The sequence below is a fragment of the Andrena cerasifolii genome, chromosome 6, assembly GCF_050908995.1.
Source record: "Andrena cerasifolii isolate SP2316 chromosome 6, iyAndCera1_principal, whole genome shotgun sequence".
Classification (NCBI taxonomy): Eukaryota; Metazoa; Arthropoda; class Insecta; order Hymenoptera; family Andrenidae; genus Andrena; species Andrena cerasifolii.
In genome coordinates this window covers 10,583,968-10,599,927 of record NC_135123.1, presented here as the reverse complement: position 1 = coordinate 10,599,927, position 15,960 = coordinate 10,583,968, and the positions used below count along the sequence as shown (strand labels likewise).

The 15,960-nt window shown below is 43.4% G+C and overlaps 1 protein-coding gene across 1 annotated transcript in view; it reads right to left on the bottom strand.

Annotated features, from left to right (window-relative positions):
- Positions 1–15,960, bottom strand: part of Stet (stem cell tumor) — a 432,571-nt gene that overhangs the window by 13,910 nt on the left and 402,701 nt on the right. The window contains exon 8 of the mRNA XM_076815164.1: positions 6,363–6,475. Within this exon, the coding sequence (XP_076671279.1) occupies positions 6,363–6,475 (113 nt within the window). The remainder of the gene's footprint in view (positions 1–6,362; positions 6,476–15,960) is intronic.

Sequence of the window (15,960 nt, the reverse complement as noted above, 5' to 3'; positions counted from 1 at the left end):
TAAGAAACTTGTTCAGATTAATCAGAGCGCCGAGGATTAAATAACTCACTCGGTTGTGATCGGGGAATTCAATCCCGGAATCCCGGCTGTTTTTTGGCTTCTTTAACGAACCCGGCTAAGTTTAAATGCAATTATAATTTCACGAAAAGTTTATTCAAATGTTATTAATCGCGCATGCAAAATATGAACATAAGAAAATTCGAATTAGTGTTGGTATACACTTGCATTTCCAATTTCACGTATCCGAATGACAAAGGTATAAAATGAAAATATCCCGGACAGAAAGGAGATATCGCCGCGCAAGTGGAATTCCCCCCTCCCGTTCCTTAAGCAAAAGTACATATTGGCGGAGGAGCGGGTGGAATAAAAGGAAACTGATTGCAGGAAGAAGGAAAATAAACTCTATTCGATACGGCGAACCGTTTCCTCCGGTATGCCCCCGCGTACGTTGTCCTTAGAGTGTTTCGCTTTACGCTTTCCTATAAGCAAAAACCGTTAACTCGCTACCAGAGTTAAGCAGAGCGCGCAGGCTAAGGCACTACGCACACATACCGTAGATTTCCGTCTCTTTACGCGCTACGACAAACCGAAATACACCCCCGTTTCCCCGCGTAAACGAGCCCCGTGAATTGTGAAAATAATTTGAAGGTACTCAGCCGATTCGTTTGTCACGTTTCGCGCGAAACCACCCTGTATATCGGAATAATTGCAGATAGACAGTAGTGGGATCGATAGGCGAGTGTGGCTGGCAGCGAAGTACGGGAAAAAGGAGAAAAGTGTGCGTGGAAGGAACGCGACGGGAATGCGCAATAACGAGAACAAGGGTGGAAATTTGCGAAGGGGGAGTTTGCTTGGGGGCAAATAACGGCGATAAAGAGTTCCAGGGAAGGCGAGGCAGACGGCTGTCTAGCATTAAGGGGTACCGTGTCTCCGATTGCGCATGCAAAATGCATCACGCATAGAGAAACGTTCCCCGGCTATATGCAGATACCGTCGTATAATTGTCCGCGTCACGCAATCGGCACGGCGCCGTTGATTCTGCGACACGGCGCGCGGCGTCCCGCCAATGAACGCTGGAAAGCGCGGGGCCGGAGGGACGGACGGCGGTCGGGGGAGCCTGTTGACGGAATGAATGAAATTACGCGGAAATTAAGCTCCCCTATCTGGAAATTACTCCCGAAGCATACCGCGCTTCTTTCCCGCTCCTCAAGGATCCTTATCCCTTTGCCTCGCTGACTTCGCATTATTCGCGCTCCGCGATATGCACTACAGGGTGCATGCACCATTTGTGGCCGCTTTAAGGTATTGTACCAGTTTTGGCCACCTCTTAAAAAATATAATATTTTTCCGTGTGAGCAATAAATGTAACCTTATACTTCTGGCGGTATACTAAACAAAATATTTATCATGTGAAATTCTCCATGTAATAATGATCTGCAAGCAATTTAAAAATAAGATAATTATGCATATGGCCAAAAACAGTGCAACAAACGGTACATCTACCCTACTACGTCTCAGTAATTTATTTATATTTACGAGTATTGGGCTAGTGCTTTGGAGCGCGGGGATTTGCTGATAATTTTCGCGTTGGACAAGTGACTGCTTGGTGCGAAGGGAAATTTATTCGGAAAGATCGCTCCTTATTGATTATTACTGATTAAGAGAACCTTTCGGAAAAAATATAGATGGTTTTAGGCGATAAATATGGTTTACTTTAATTTTTTCATAAATGTTTTTAGTTCATCGACGATGGGTGATTTTCATTTAATTAAAAGGCCCCGAAAAAGTCGATCGGTCGAATAGCTTTTTCGCTATCTTTTCCGCCAACTTGACAAATGTTGTTTTGAGAAAAACTGTTTTACAGGAATATGAATATATTTAGGAATATGAATATATTCCAAGAGTAGAATTCTAAGAATATTACTATCGATTAAAGTAAAAGAATAATCGAAAATTTCGACCCTCTAAACCAGGTACTTAATTTCTCCCCATAATTTCGCGTGGGCTACGCCATATTTCAATTTAAGAAAAATTCACTGACACTTAGTGCAAAGTATGTTCGATCTGAAAGGGAATGACCCATAGGCGAACCAATAGAGAAAGGGGTGGACCATTGGAGGAACGCGTAAGCGTCGTGAAACACAAAGAACGATGGTGAACAATTAGAGGAAAAAAGATAGCAATTCAGACCGAGGGAAAGGTGCCTGAAGATGGGTGCCGTTGTGCTTGCGTATTGTTGCAATCGCAGTGTTGCGACCGCGATGCATACGAAGTAATCTTACGCGATGGCCCCAGACAAGCTGTCGCCAGCTCGCGTTCACACGGAAAGGAAAGGAACAGTAGAGCGCGACGGATCGTCGGAAGAAACGGTACGGAGAACGCACGAGGAAGAGATTTGCTGAAGTGGGCCCCCTTAGTCTCATTAGAACTCTCAATCAATGTTCCCAAGACGTTTCTCACGTCTTCGATGATCTGACGATACCGCGCACCGTGGCAAAGTAAAAATTTCTGCCTATCAATTAACTCTGCAGCTCGCTTTCAGTTTCTTCTCGCACCGTTGGCATCAAATAAGCATTTGCAGGAAAATCGATCGGGCATGAAAGCGCGGGAGTGTAGGTAAGTATTGAGAATTTCCGTTGCCGAAAATTTAGATTATACTTCCGTGATTTATGACCGAAGGAAACTTCTAGAAAGGGTAATCACGTGTACATATGTACTGCGATTGTATTGCAGTTACCCTTAATTGCTGTGCCACACACACCATAAATCCTCCGCATTGGTTAAAGTGAAACTCAAATGTCCAAGCTTCTTTTTCAGTTAACAGACCTGGCGTATGCATGTATAAATTACTTCGGTAATTCTTTACTTCAGGTCCTCATCACCGAGTACAGTAGTTCACCCGTAACACAAAACTATTTTTACGGGGTGAATTCACCCCTTGAGAAAATGCAATTTTCTTTAGCGCGAAATATTTCGAGAACGGTGAGAGATGTCGGAAAGAAATTTAAACAAAAGTTGGATCTTTTTTTTATATCTGCAAAACTGCGTAAATAGTACATTGCGTGACAAGGGAGAGAAGAAAGCGAGTTTGACGAGCGTAAAGTTTGCTGCCCGAGCGCAGCACTTCGCGCGAGGTAAAATCGCGCCTCTCCCTTGTCGCGCACAATACTTTTTTTCAACACCTGCATGAAAGGTGTGTTTTTGAAAGCCTGCTGAGCGATTCGCAAAAAAATATGCATGTTCGGTTGCTTGCCATATTCACTCAGCTCGCAAACCCTAGTTTCCTTGGGAGCAAAGTAAAAAATGCGAATGCGCGTGCGCGCGAAGTCTTTTTCCCTTGGGAGAGAAAAGTAGAAAACGCGAATACGCCTGAGAATGGCCATTTTGCTCCCGCTCGGCAGGCGTAAAAAAAACACCCATTTTCATGCAGGTGTTAAAACAAAAGAATTATCGACTCAAGTATTCGAACGTTCGTTTTATTTTCGACCGTTGTAATACATTTGTAGAAACAGTAGATAAGCGGTGCACTGACGCTTACGCTTCCATGGACACGCAGAATTCATTGTAGGTAATAGTAGCAGCAATTTTTCGCGAATATCTCGAAAACTAAAACCGAGCGGCGGTAACATGTATGCGGAAAATTTGATGAGAATGATGAACCTGATAATATTTTTCAAAGTCAGTGAAATGGGTGATGAAAACCAAAAGTAAATAATTACCAAAAAAAAAATGAAGAGGCACCTTGCAGGGATTTATTCTATTTTATATATTCAAAATTAATCGACAATGCTGATTAGTAATTACACTGAAGTCATTACGCTAAATTAAATTATGGCTACCAGACTTATCGATAAGTCAACACTGTCCTCGTGGTTTACTAATAGGATGCTGAAAGTTTCAGAAAAATGACGCATTCGTACAAGATAGGTACGTAAGTAAAGGCACTAGCACCTTAATAAGAAACGCGAAGGCAGTTCGAGAAGATGAGACTGTTTTGCATTTCAGCCTTCGCGGTTAACTTAGTTTTCTACTTTATAAACATTACCTTTTGCACTTTTACTGTTGCTTAAACTTTCCGCAATCTTCCCGTTAATATTTAAGCAATGAAGCATGCTTTCCCGATTACCACATTTCCCTTACTTTCTAGGAAATTCAATTAATGCGAAGGCTACTGATTTCACTGTTAGGTCTACCTTCCCCTTTCGGGAACACTTGTATCTGAATATCCTTCAGGAATCAATTGAACAATCCTTGAAGAAAATACTGTAAGTGACAAAATTGAAAAAAGAGAATTGTTCTTGGAAAATGTTCTACGTGCCAATGGTAATACTATACACTACAGCATCGAATTTGATTTTTGGCACTTACTAGGAGAGTCTCCCGGGTGTCCGCCACCGATTGCTTTGAATTTTGGATATGTTTTAGAGGACCGAAAAATAAGATACGCGTATTTTTTTATAGCGGTCCGTTTTCACATTTAGGGGGTGAAACCACCCCTCAAAGTTCATGAGAATAGGTGGTGCCGAATGCTTTAGTTTTTGGCCAAAGCAATCGGTGACGAACAGCTGAAAATCTTGTAAATTTGAAGGGTGGTTTCTTCCCCTAAATATGAAAACGGGCCGCTATAAAAAAAACACGTATATCTTATTTTTCGGTCCTCTAAAATATATCCAAATTTCAAAGCAATCGGAGGCGGCTATCTGGGATAGGCACTCTCCTTGTTAGAGTGTTATCTACAAGGACTCGCCAATTCTTCACTCACTTAAATTCTGCACTCTTTTCTCGGCATGGCACCATATGTATACCTAATTCATCCAAACTCTATCGGGATAACGCGATTAGATTTGTGATTTTTGACAGATTCCCCTTCCCCACTCCCCGCTCTTAACTCCGCCTACAAATCTCAATATTGCTCGGTACACCCATCTTTCTATCTCCGAGGAGACCCCATTCATCGTTCACCGCTCCCCTTCTATCATCATCTTTCTTTCTCTATCTTCTAATTACCAACCACGTTTCGTATCGCCCATTCTCCAGCCACCCACCCCAAGGATTCTGCACAGTTACGCGATGTATCCCGAATCTCTCAGGGCAACTTTATTATTCATGCGCCCTATTTTGCAACGTTTTACTTTCATGACTGCTAATAACCGGGGCGTGGGATAAAGGGGGGGGGGTGGGAGGGATCCGCGTCTAATCGAATTTATGCAAATGGCAATTAGGTTTACACGAATTGCGCGTTCACCGTACGCGCGCCGACTCGGTCCATCGTAATACGTGTACCACCCGAACACGCGTAGATGCGCGCGACCACACGCGCGCGCGTGCATGTGTATATTATGTACTTGCAGCCCCTTTTCGGGTTTACGCGCCAGGGACGAATGGAAATAATGAAAAGAGAACAACGAAGGACGAACGGTTCGTTACAAGGCCAGAGGAAAGGGGGTTACGGACAGCGGGGAAAGGGTAGGGAGGGGGTGGGTGTCCAGGGGGTGAGCAGGGGAGAGTGAAAACACGTTTCATGCCGGGAAAATCCCGAAACACGGTGAATGGAAAGAGCGACAAATTGTGTTACAGAGAAGAAATAGAGTCGTGGCCCGGCAGTTGCAGCCGGAGCATTTACGCGGGTGAGAATCGCCGAGTGATTTAAATTTACGAATATCGTTCCGCGCACCCGTGCATTACTGTATTACATGTCGGCGCATAATCGCCCGTGGAGCTATCGACGCCGCCCCTCCCGTAGCAAACATTTGCGTGGGACGCACTTGGACCGGAGCTTTCGCTAATCGCATTTTGTTGACAACGGATAACGCTCGCCATCCCCCTCGTTTTGCATTATTCCGCTCCTACATATCAGCCCTTATTCCCGGTTTTATTTGTCTCCTTTACTGGGCACCCTTCGCGGGTGCCCGTTTCTAATTAGAAGAAAATAAAGTTCCGTTGATCGGACACGCGCACCCCCGGCGACAATAAATCCAACGACATCGAATAAAGTTCAATATTAAGTCCCTGAAGTGATTTGCGACCGCAGATCCTTAATGTATAGCCGCCCGTCTGCTCGGTACTTTCCCCTCACCTTATAGGGCGCAGAATTTTATGGCGAAATCGTAAATTGCAGTCGCTATGCACAGAGAGTATCGATACAGGACTTCGTCGTTATTGATTCGTCCGAACCGCGATTTAGTTGGAACCTCGACAGCAGCGGTCTGGTTTGAAAGGAATCGCGGGACTTAAGGACAGCGGTGCACTCGAGGAACGTTAATTTCATCGGTTTAATTGCGAGTGTCGTTGTAGCTGGAAACAGGTGTGTAATTTGTGCGAATAAAATTCAAGAACTTGTAATGCATGGTCGCTTTACTTACCAGCAAGAACACCGGCCATATAAACCGCCGCGATCCTCAGGCTTCCATGCACCATTTCCAGGGGAAGTCCCACGACCACTTGCACTCCTAGGTTAAATAACAGGTGAAGCCACCTGAAACGTAAGCACAGACATTCCTAAGACACTCCTCCATTTTATTCGAATGAACGGTCTGCGTGCCTGCTCAATGTTCATTAAAGCAGCGTTCTTCAACCTTCTTACACCCGCGAAAATAAGAATCAATGTAGATAGTATTTTATATAACGTACATGATTCGGGGGAACTTTTTCGCGGACTGGCAGGGAATTTCCGCGGACCACCGGTTGAGGGACACTGCATTAAAGGACGCTGGCGCACGAAAGAAGCTTTAATTATACGTTCCTCCTCGATTTCTTTCGCCCCATGCTTCTCGTACTTTCCCGACAAAATTGATTTGTACACAGGATAGAGGAAATTTGCCTGCTAAATTGTTGCAATTTCATTTTGCATTTGGAAACGTTGTTGTTTTTAAACCGCTGCGATAAATGTATCTAAAAATGTTTATGGATTAATTAATGTCGAGAATATGTACTTCACCTTCACAGTTAAAGTTTACGGGGTGTAACTGATCGTTTTTGGAACGATGATTTTTCATATGCGAGGGACTGTTTTATCTGTAAATATTGGGATTTATTGCAAGTAGAGTCCAGGCATATTTGTGCCTTTTGATCGGTAGTTTTGAAGGTTTGCTGCTTGGCATTGATAGTGGTATAACTCAAAAAACGTCAATTCAAACAAATTATATGATCAGTATTTAAGTATTAATCAAATGCAAATTTTAAATTGGATTGCCTGTAAAATCTACATTTTCGCAAAATGTTAACATTGCACCTACTTTTACGGCTCCGCATATATTCGCGATAATTTCTTTGAAGGGGTGTTTGGGGTTGTCCTTAAATTACGTAAGGCTTCTTGGGGAGAGACGGGGTCGCGAATTTCTTACGTTTTCTTGCAAGGAGGGAGGGTAGTCAGGCAGCGCCTTACATAATATTTTTTTAACCTAATTTTCAATATGAGTAGCCTAAAAACCAGGGCTGCGGAGTCGGTAGTCAAAACTCCCGACTCCGACTCCTCTTTTTTGCATTTATAATAGATTGTTAATATACGCAGTACATGTGTGTGTATATATATATAACTAAATTACTAATATTTAATATATAGTATGTTTGTATATTATATACCTACAGTATAAAAAGCTAAACCTACGCTAACAGTAAAGGCAAATAAAGGAAAGAACCGATAATGGAAAAAAACTTTAAATTTAACTAATGCATTCAATGGCCATTGAAACACTTTTTCTTTCAATAAAATACAGACTAAAGTAGAGCTCAACAGACTCGGATTTTTATAAAATTTACTAATATGGAGTCGGTGTTGGAGTCGGCATATATTTTTTCGACTTCGACTCTGGTAATCAGAAATTCCTTCTGAACTCCGACTCCGACTCCGCGACTTCGAATCCCACTCTACAGCCCTGCTAAAAACCCCCTTGTACTGGTGTAGGCATGGGGTTGAGGTGGGAGACGTGAGGGTGATAATAAAATGTACGTCTCAGTAAACTCAACGAAGTAATGTTTATCAGAAGAGATGCAACACGGAACCTTCTGTGTAGAAATGGCAAGCGGACAAAACAGACGACGCGCAAGACCAGTAAAACCAGGAAACACCCCGAGTCACGAAAAAGGGGAGATTTCGTCGCCTTGCAAAGTCCAAACACCAAGGTCACGAAACCTTCGGTTCAACTTTACTACCCTATGCATGACCGCCTTCTGCTCCGCTCGAAAACCAAAGCTACGCACGCCACAGGGTAAGAAATTGATAAAATTACCCCCACGTAAGGGCGGCCTCTTTCCACCCCTAGGACAATTTCACTGCCAAAACAAAAACTGGTCACGTTATTACCTTGAACCTCATTTCTGCAGAGTTTAAACCTTTTTCTAATTGCCGAGCATCCCTTGTTAGATTTCATTGCCAAGCAGCATATTCCAACAGAGAAGAAAATGGATTCCGAGCGCATCAGCGATCGAGTCGTTACCATAACTTATCGCCACAAGAACACGCGACAAAAAGAATCCCCTTTTACATTCAACTCTGTCCTCAGTAACTCGAACTTCCGTTCAGGATGACGAAACTTCACCATTTCAAAGAAACTACCTGCAGACAACCACGTAGACGTTCGGTCGCCTAAATATAGTCTCTCCATGGAAAGAAGTAACCGAACGGCAGTACTTTTTTTTTGTTAGAGGAAGTTAGAATTACTTGAAAACTTCCGCTGCCCGAGAGATAAATCTGTGGAGAGCCACCAAGAAATGAGAATAACCCCGGGACGTCTTTGGTTCCGCGATTCCTGAAGCGACATAAGAAACAAACGATTAATCCCAGCGACCCACATTTTATGGGACGAGACGACGTCGGAGATCGTCGGACGGGAATTGAAATTAACCACGAAGGGCGGCGACGCGAACAAAAGTAAGGGGACAAGATAAAAGCCAGGGGGTTGGCCGGGTCGGGGGAACGATACCTTGGGCGACGCTCCCCAGGAAATTTGGCTCGAGGATCAACGACTATCGCGGCGGCAACGCGCAACGGTGGACAGTGGAATTAAAGCAATTATGTATTTCACCCTGCCACCACCGACCAAACTTTCTTCGCGGAAACGAAGATGATCACCCTTATCTGCAGCTCCCGATGGCCGTAGAAAGATTCCCCGAGGGGAGATTCGTTTGACTGGCCAAGTCTTTCATTCGTTCTTAAAACTCAATCCTTAATTCCGCCGTTACAAGTGTTTCAACGTTCATGGTACATCCACATAATTTCCATCTTTTAAGTAATACTAAAAAAAATAATGAAATGTAAAAAATGACTAGGGAGGATCTTGGGGGTTGTTTCAGACCATTCGCTGAGAGTATTCGACTGGGGATGATAGGTATCTACTTCATTCTTCCCTGAAATAAGTCTTCAGGACTCTGACGCGCCCATGCAGCGAATAGTGATGCATTAAACTACTGTATTACATTATTTTATTTTTATTTTATTACTTTTGACCTAGTCGCCTTTTCGTTTCTCTCGGGACTTTTCTAATTGTGCCTAGGTTTGAGGGAAATCTAACGGAGTGCAATTTCTCATTCTTTCGCAGTATAGTAAATGAACTAAGTTGAACTAATGGTCGTAGCGGGGTTAATGTAAGGAAAAGAAAACAGAAGAATATTAATCTTGTCCACTGTGGACTGAGATTTGCGTGGTCCTATACAAAGGCCAAATATTTGTACGACTTGAAAGATATTGGCAGGGTGCAAGAATGGCAATGATTATTTAAAATAAAATGACTACTCGACGCGAGAATAAAGCTGGAGCTGAAAAGGCGGCCGACAACCGAAAAGAAAGTCCCCAGACAGCGGCGCGAAGAAAAAAAGTTGCGTCGAAGAAATTCCAGAAGCGAGTTCGACTGTCTGACATGCAAGCTGAGTCGCCCGAGTAAAACGTGAGCCTATTAAGCGCACAATTTGCATCCTCGACGAGTCTGAGCGCCGTCGCGTCTCTAGTTACAATGCGGTCGACGCACCGAACAGTCCGATCGGCCGTCGAGGAGGCATCGAGACGCCCGGAGAAGTTCACGGGCGCCGTTTGCCCTTCTCGTCGCCTCTTTGGCCTGAAACGAATGCCACGGATCGCGCCGAACAGCCTGCGATTAGGCCCAACGTGGAGTCATCCGCTCCGCGCCCCAACGGTTCTTTTCGTACGCCGTTTCTCGAATAGAAAGTGCGCGAGATTAGCGAGCCTTTAACAAAACAAAGAGGCACAGAGAAAGGGGAACAGGACGCGTTAAAATTAAGCTAACGAAACGTAGAATTGCTAATGTTTTAGGTAAGTAAGAACGCGTGAAGAAAAATCAAGCAAAAAGTATTGAAATCTCTGCGGAGCCGATGCAATACTTGACGTTCTGCCGGATGGTAATAAATGGTACCTAAAATGTTATTGAATTAAATCTCGTATTATCGCTGGGCCGGAGTGCTGAAAGCTTTACTGTGTATTTTAAAGTGATAGAAGAGAAGCCGTGGCAAGGCGCGCAGGGTGTATAGATAGGAGCTCCGGCGTGGAACAATTTTGCAAGTGCAAAGATGGAAGGGTATATACGTTCGATTCGTCCAAAGTACGCAATCCTCCAAATGGAGCATGCAAAAAGGAACTCCGGGCCACTTCCGCGCGGAGGACAACTGGAAGCCGAGGAGGACGGCGAAACGATAAGACATGGGAACAGATATCCCCCTTTGTGGGGGCAACGAGAGGCCGCTATCCGTCATTCCTATCCGTGAGATAGAAATTTCGATCCAGCAGGATCATCCTTCAGTAGGGGGCTGGAAGCCGACAATCTGGTGTAATTCGTCCGCGAAGACAATGCAGGAGGATTCGTCTAATTGCTATCCAATTAACTGAAACTGCCGTCCCCTTCGCCGAGCGTCCCACTGCTCCCTGTCTGGAACCCTTCGCCTTGTCGTGACTCGAATATCATCGCTCGGATACACGTGGATTTCAATAAGCCATTTAGGAGGCGTCGATAAGCCCGTTACACCATTTTCTTTTCGTTCATTTAATTCTTGTCGTTCAAGGCAGTGTTGAAGCTGAAGCTGTTTATATTAGATTGAATATTAATTCAATTATGCTGTACGCCACTACGGATAATGTTATGCGTAATTCGAAGTTCCCTCATCTAAACAATTTTGGAATCACCCTGTGAATCATGGGATGCAGGGTTTTCTTACTGAATAAGTCAGTGTTTCCCAACCCTTTTCGAGCTGCGACTCCCTTTCATTGGCCCTCTTCTTACCCCCTACCCACAATAAGGTAAGGTAAATTTAATAAGGTAAAGAAAACGCATTAGAAATACTTAATAATATTTGATTATCTTAATACATATATATCTAAAAAAAAAACTAAAATAACCGCGGAGAATCGGTGGGACAAATACCTGCAAAGGTTATTATCCGATTCCATTGAAACAGTTTTTATTTTGAAGAATATACTTCGGTGCAGTGGAGAAATATCTAATATTTTAACAAATTTGAAAATTTGTATTTTGCAGAGGCATTGAAGAGACGAAAAACATGGGGAAAGTGATTTCAAATTTCAAGTTTCATTACCCTGTTAAAAAATCTAATTTCTTGTCATTTTTAAAGCTACGTCTACTAAAGAATTCCATGCTCTTTAATAATCTGGCACTGTTTCTTATTTCGGACCGATGATTTAGGTGCTACAAGTCCCACCGTTTTGGATGAATTTTTTTACGCCTCCGCTTCAACGAATCCCCAGTGCCATTCTCAATGGATAATTACGGAAAGAAATTATATTTCTATAGTTTAAGATATTCTTAATACAATGCAAAAAGTCCCATTTAATTATCTGCTGTAGTTTTCCTTTAATTAATTCCTAAAGATCACCTAGTTTTAAAGGCTCTAAAATGGAACACCCCCTGAAGCTATCCGCTGTCAAAGGGTTGGAAGAATAATGTAGAATATTGAACACAACGTGAGAAGACGAAAGGGTGAAAAGTATTGTCAATTGAAATCGATCCGAATGGGAGCTCGCCGTGGAACAGAAAGATAAAGGTGGATGGTAAAGTTCCGCGCAAGTTGGCTTCAATGTTCCGTGGATGCAAGTGAAGTCCCCCAGTCGGTCTTAACTACTTGCTACTAGTTAATTACGCTCCCAAAACTTCTCACTTATCACTGAACCATGCACGAGTTTGTCGAGTCTGATGTCTCAGCATTTCGCGATCCTAATAGAGAACCAATGCAGCCTGTGCCTTTTCGATGGCACTCGCCCCCCTCGCCGTCAACTTTCTGCCTGACAAACGACTTTCGACCCATCGTGACTTCATCGAGCAACCCCCTCGATCGCAGCGCGCTTCAAACGAGCATCGACCGCTGTGCGACTTGAACAATCGTGAGAAAATCTTTGTTTACTTTACGCGTGACGTTATTCAGAGTTTTCGAAGTGAGGTTCCGGGTTAAATTCCTAGGGTTAACCCTCTAATAGCTAACGATTCGAGTGATCACATGGAAGTCTGTTATTTTCCGTTTTGATTGTCTTTTTTTAAAGTGTTAGTCATTTGCCCTATGTTTGTATTTTTGTCAACTAATACTGACAGAATAAAATGTATTTCTTTATTATCATTATTTTGTTTACTTGAAAACTGCGTTTTGTCATCCGAATTATCTACCATTAGAAATAGAAAATCATATAATCAAAAGAAAAATAACAAATGCCTACATGTTATTTTTTATTTCCACTCGTTTGCATATTTAGGGGTGAAACCACCCCTGAAAGTTCAGAAGAAGAGATATAAAAGTTCCTATTATTAGTTTAAAGAATATTACAACATTCTGCTGAATAGAACTTCATGTACAAAATGTTATAATATTCTTACAACTAACAATAAGAACTTTTGTACCCCTTCTTATGAACTTCGAGGGGTGTTTTCACCCTCTAAATATGCAAACGGGCCAAATTTTTTTTTTTTAAACAAGTAGGAATTCGCTATTTTTGGTCGTCAAAAAAATATCCGAAAACTGAAGTAATCGGAGGGGGACACCTGGAAATCTCTCCTTATTAGAACAGTAGAGGATGTATTATAATTTTCTCGATTCCACAAGTTTCCCCTACGATCCGCATGGGTCCAGAAAGACCCAGCACCGCCGGCCAAGGGACGAAGACACAAGTTGCCCGCGGTATCGTCGTGGCCAATAGAATCTGCGCGAGCCAAAGCGTTTCTGCAACCAACTGCAATCCACGGCACCGATCCGTCCCCGTTGCTACCCCCCTGATCCCTTATAACACGCACTTACCGCGTGGCTCGTGGCCTCAGCGCTCGGAAATCTTGCACGGTCGAGGGACAGGCAAAAGTTTTGCGTTTGCACGTGGCGCGTCCTGGCGCAAGTAGTACGGACGCTGTCGCGGGTATTAGGGACGAGGCCTTCTTTCCTGCATTTATACGACATAAGACGAGTCTTCCGTAATGGTTTCCCTCGTCGGGCATGCATAATGTCCGCATCGGCAGCCGGTGACGAGGGATCCACCACGCCGACGGCCCAAGAGGATGGACGTCGTTATTTAAATCGCGCCGATGCTCCCGAATCTTAAACTACGCCTCGCATTTTTTGCCTTCTACAGGAATTCTCTGGTACTCCTTCAGAGGCAGAGGGGTTGAGAGGGTGAGACAAGAGAATGGGGATTTTCATTCTGGAAATCACTTCTTCCGTAGGAATTTATTTAGAACTCATCTCCAGCGAAAGCCCTCTCGCCACGGGCTGTTTCAATTTCTGATTTCTCATTGCATTTTTATAAGTGGACGAAGGTGGGGGAGGACCGAGGGAAACGAAGTTACGACACACCGGGTTTCGGGGGACTCGCTCATGGATATCCATGGGGAATTAATCCCGTTTGTCGCGCGCGCTCTCCTCTTGTACAATTCGGGGAAAGTTGCCTGGATGAAAGTTCCCCTAAGTAATCGTGTCTGTTCGCGGGCACGAGAACACATCTTTTCGACGGCCGCCCGACCCCTCCACCCCTATTTTCGCGAGCACCGCGATACCATTGTCTGATACAACGGTGTGCCGCGTTTACTTCCTGCAATTACCGCGATTGTCTCGATTTTTCTTCGCTTCCACGTTTCTCACGACGCCCCCACCGTGAACACTCCGCGTCGCAGGGAACGTGGAGACGGCGGGATCCGCGGTCGAAAGGCGGGGGACACATTCTCGCGGTGATAACAAGCGCGATAAACGTCTCTAGGAGCAAAGACGCGTGACGCGGGAGGTGCAGAGGTTTTTGGCGGCGCATTTCAGCTCGTTTTATTTGCGATTACGGATTTCTGCACGGTGGGAGCAGTGTATAGAATTAGGCTGACAAAGGGAGTGCATAGATAATGCGCGTAATGTTTGTATAATGATATATTAAATACGTAGAGTCCACTATTGAAGATTTTGCGAGGAAATGAGCTTTAAACTTGCGCCTTTGCCAAACCCTCGATATATGCACGTGCATGAAACCGTAATTCAGCTGCAGCGGCAACTCCATCAAGGGTGTCAAGCGACTTTTTTTCCATTGCAACTTTCAGAAACAGTGGAGTTGGAAGGCGACGATTGGTTGCTTGATTGAACACATTTTATAACACCAGTTTAATTAAAATTTGAAATTTAAAAATATTCATTTTTTAATATAAAAGTAAAGATTCGTATTTAAAAAAATATTAGAAACATTAAAACAGACTTCAAAAAAATATAAATGCACTAAAAAGTAAAGAATAATTTTTTCCCTTATTTAATCTACGACTTTCACGGAGCACGCAGGGTTAAATTAGTCCCGTTCTTGCGGGTATGCGGATGTATACGTAGGATTTGGAGTAGACGAAACTTTCGACTTGTTTCCCCCGCAGAATTCTCAGTAACCCGCCTTGAACATTAAATGCTTTACTATAAGTGGCATAAACTAACTAGTATACAGAAGATTTCCACCGAATCGATCATCCAAATAATATGCACTCCCCCTGCGCGTAATGAGAAATAATTGTAAGTGAAAGTATAATTGTAATTTTATATGAACTCCTTCAAATACATATTGCAAAAGTGAAAAGAATTTTGTTGATTATAGAAGTCTTGAATAGTGGTAAATATGAAATAGAAAATATTTAAAGTTTACGAACGGTAGAATAAGTTTCGAAAAAATTCATTAGAATAATTTTAGGATTTTTAGTGATCCATCCAGGCTCTGTCTGTCACGACAGATTGCGCATAAAATTTGTAATACCTCGCTCTATGTAACATTAAAATTCTATACAAGAAATTAGTGAAATCGGTGACTCGAACCATTAACACTCCCCTTGTTCTCTAAGAATAATCTACAATAGGTACTTGAAGCCGACAATCTTCGGCAAACACTTACGCGAAAATATCGAGCTTGTCGATAACGGAACTTCGAAAGGGTACATCGAGGAAAAAGGAATAAATACTTTTCGTATGAATAACAGTCATATCGCAAATATCCCCCGACAACAAGGGAGGCACTCTCAGGGAAGACAGATAGTGCCGTGGACGAAGGGAAGAAACAAAGAGAAAGTAGAGAGGGTGAGGAACAGGTCGAGGAAGAAGGCACACGGTCTATGGGAAAACGTCGGGTCACTCTTATCACCGTTTCCATACGCACGTAGGGAAAATGGTCGCCTTATCTGGCGTTTCCATGAATAATTTAGAGAGCTTCGCTGCTGAAAACTTCTCTGCCGGCCTGGTTCTATCGCTCCACGACCCTTCTCGTGCGTTGCCCCTCTGTGCGCGAGCTATCGTCGGGCGGAGAGAAAACGCGACAAAGAAAGGCACCGATGGAAGCCATTACGGGGAAAACAGAAAATCGGAGAGACGTAGAACCATTTCTAAATGGCGTAGGTTTGTAGTTTCATTAAAAAAAAAAACAGGGGCAGCGCATTGTCCGTAAAAAATTAAAGATCGAGGGTTGCTTTTAACTCGAAGGTGACCGAGTATTAACAATAGATTTCATTGCAAATAAATTGT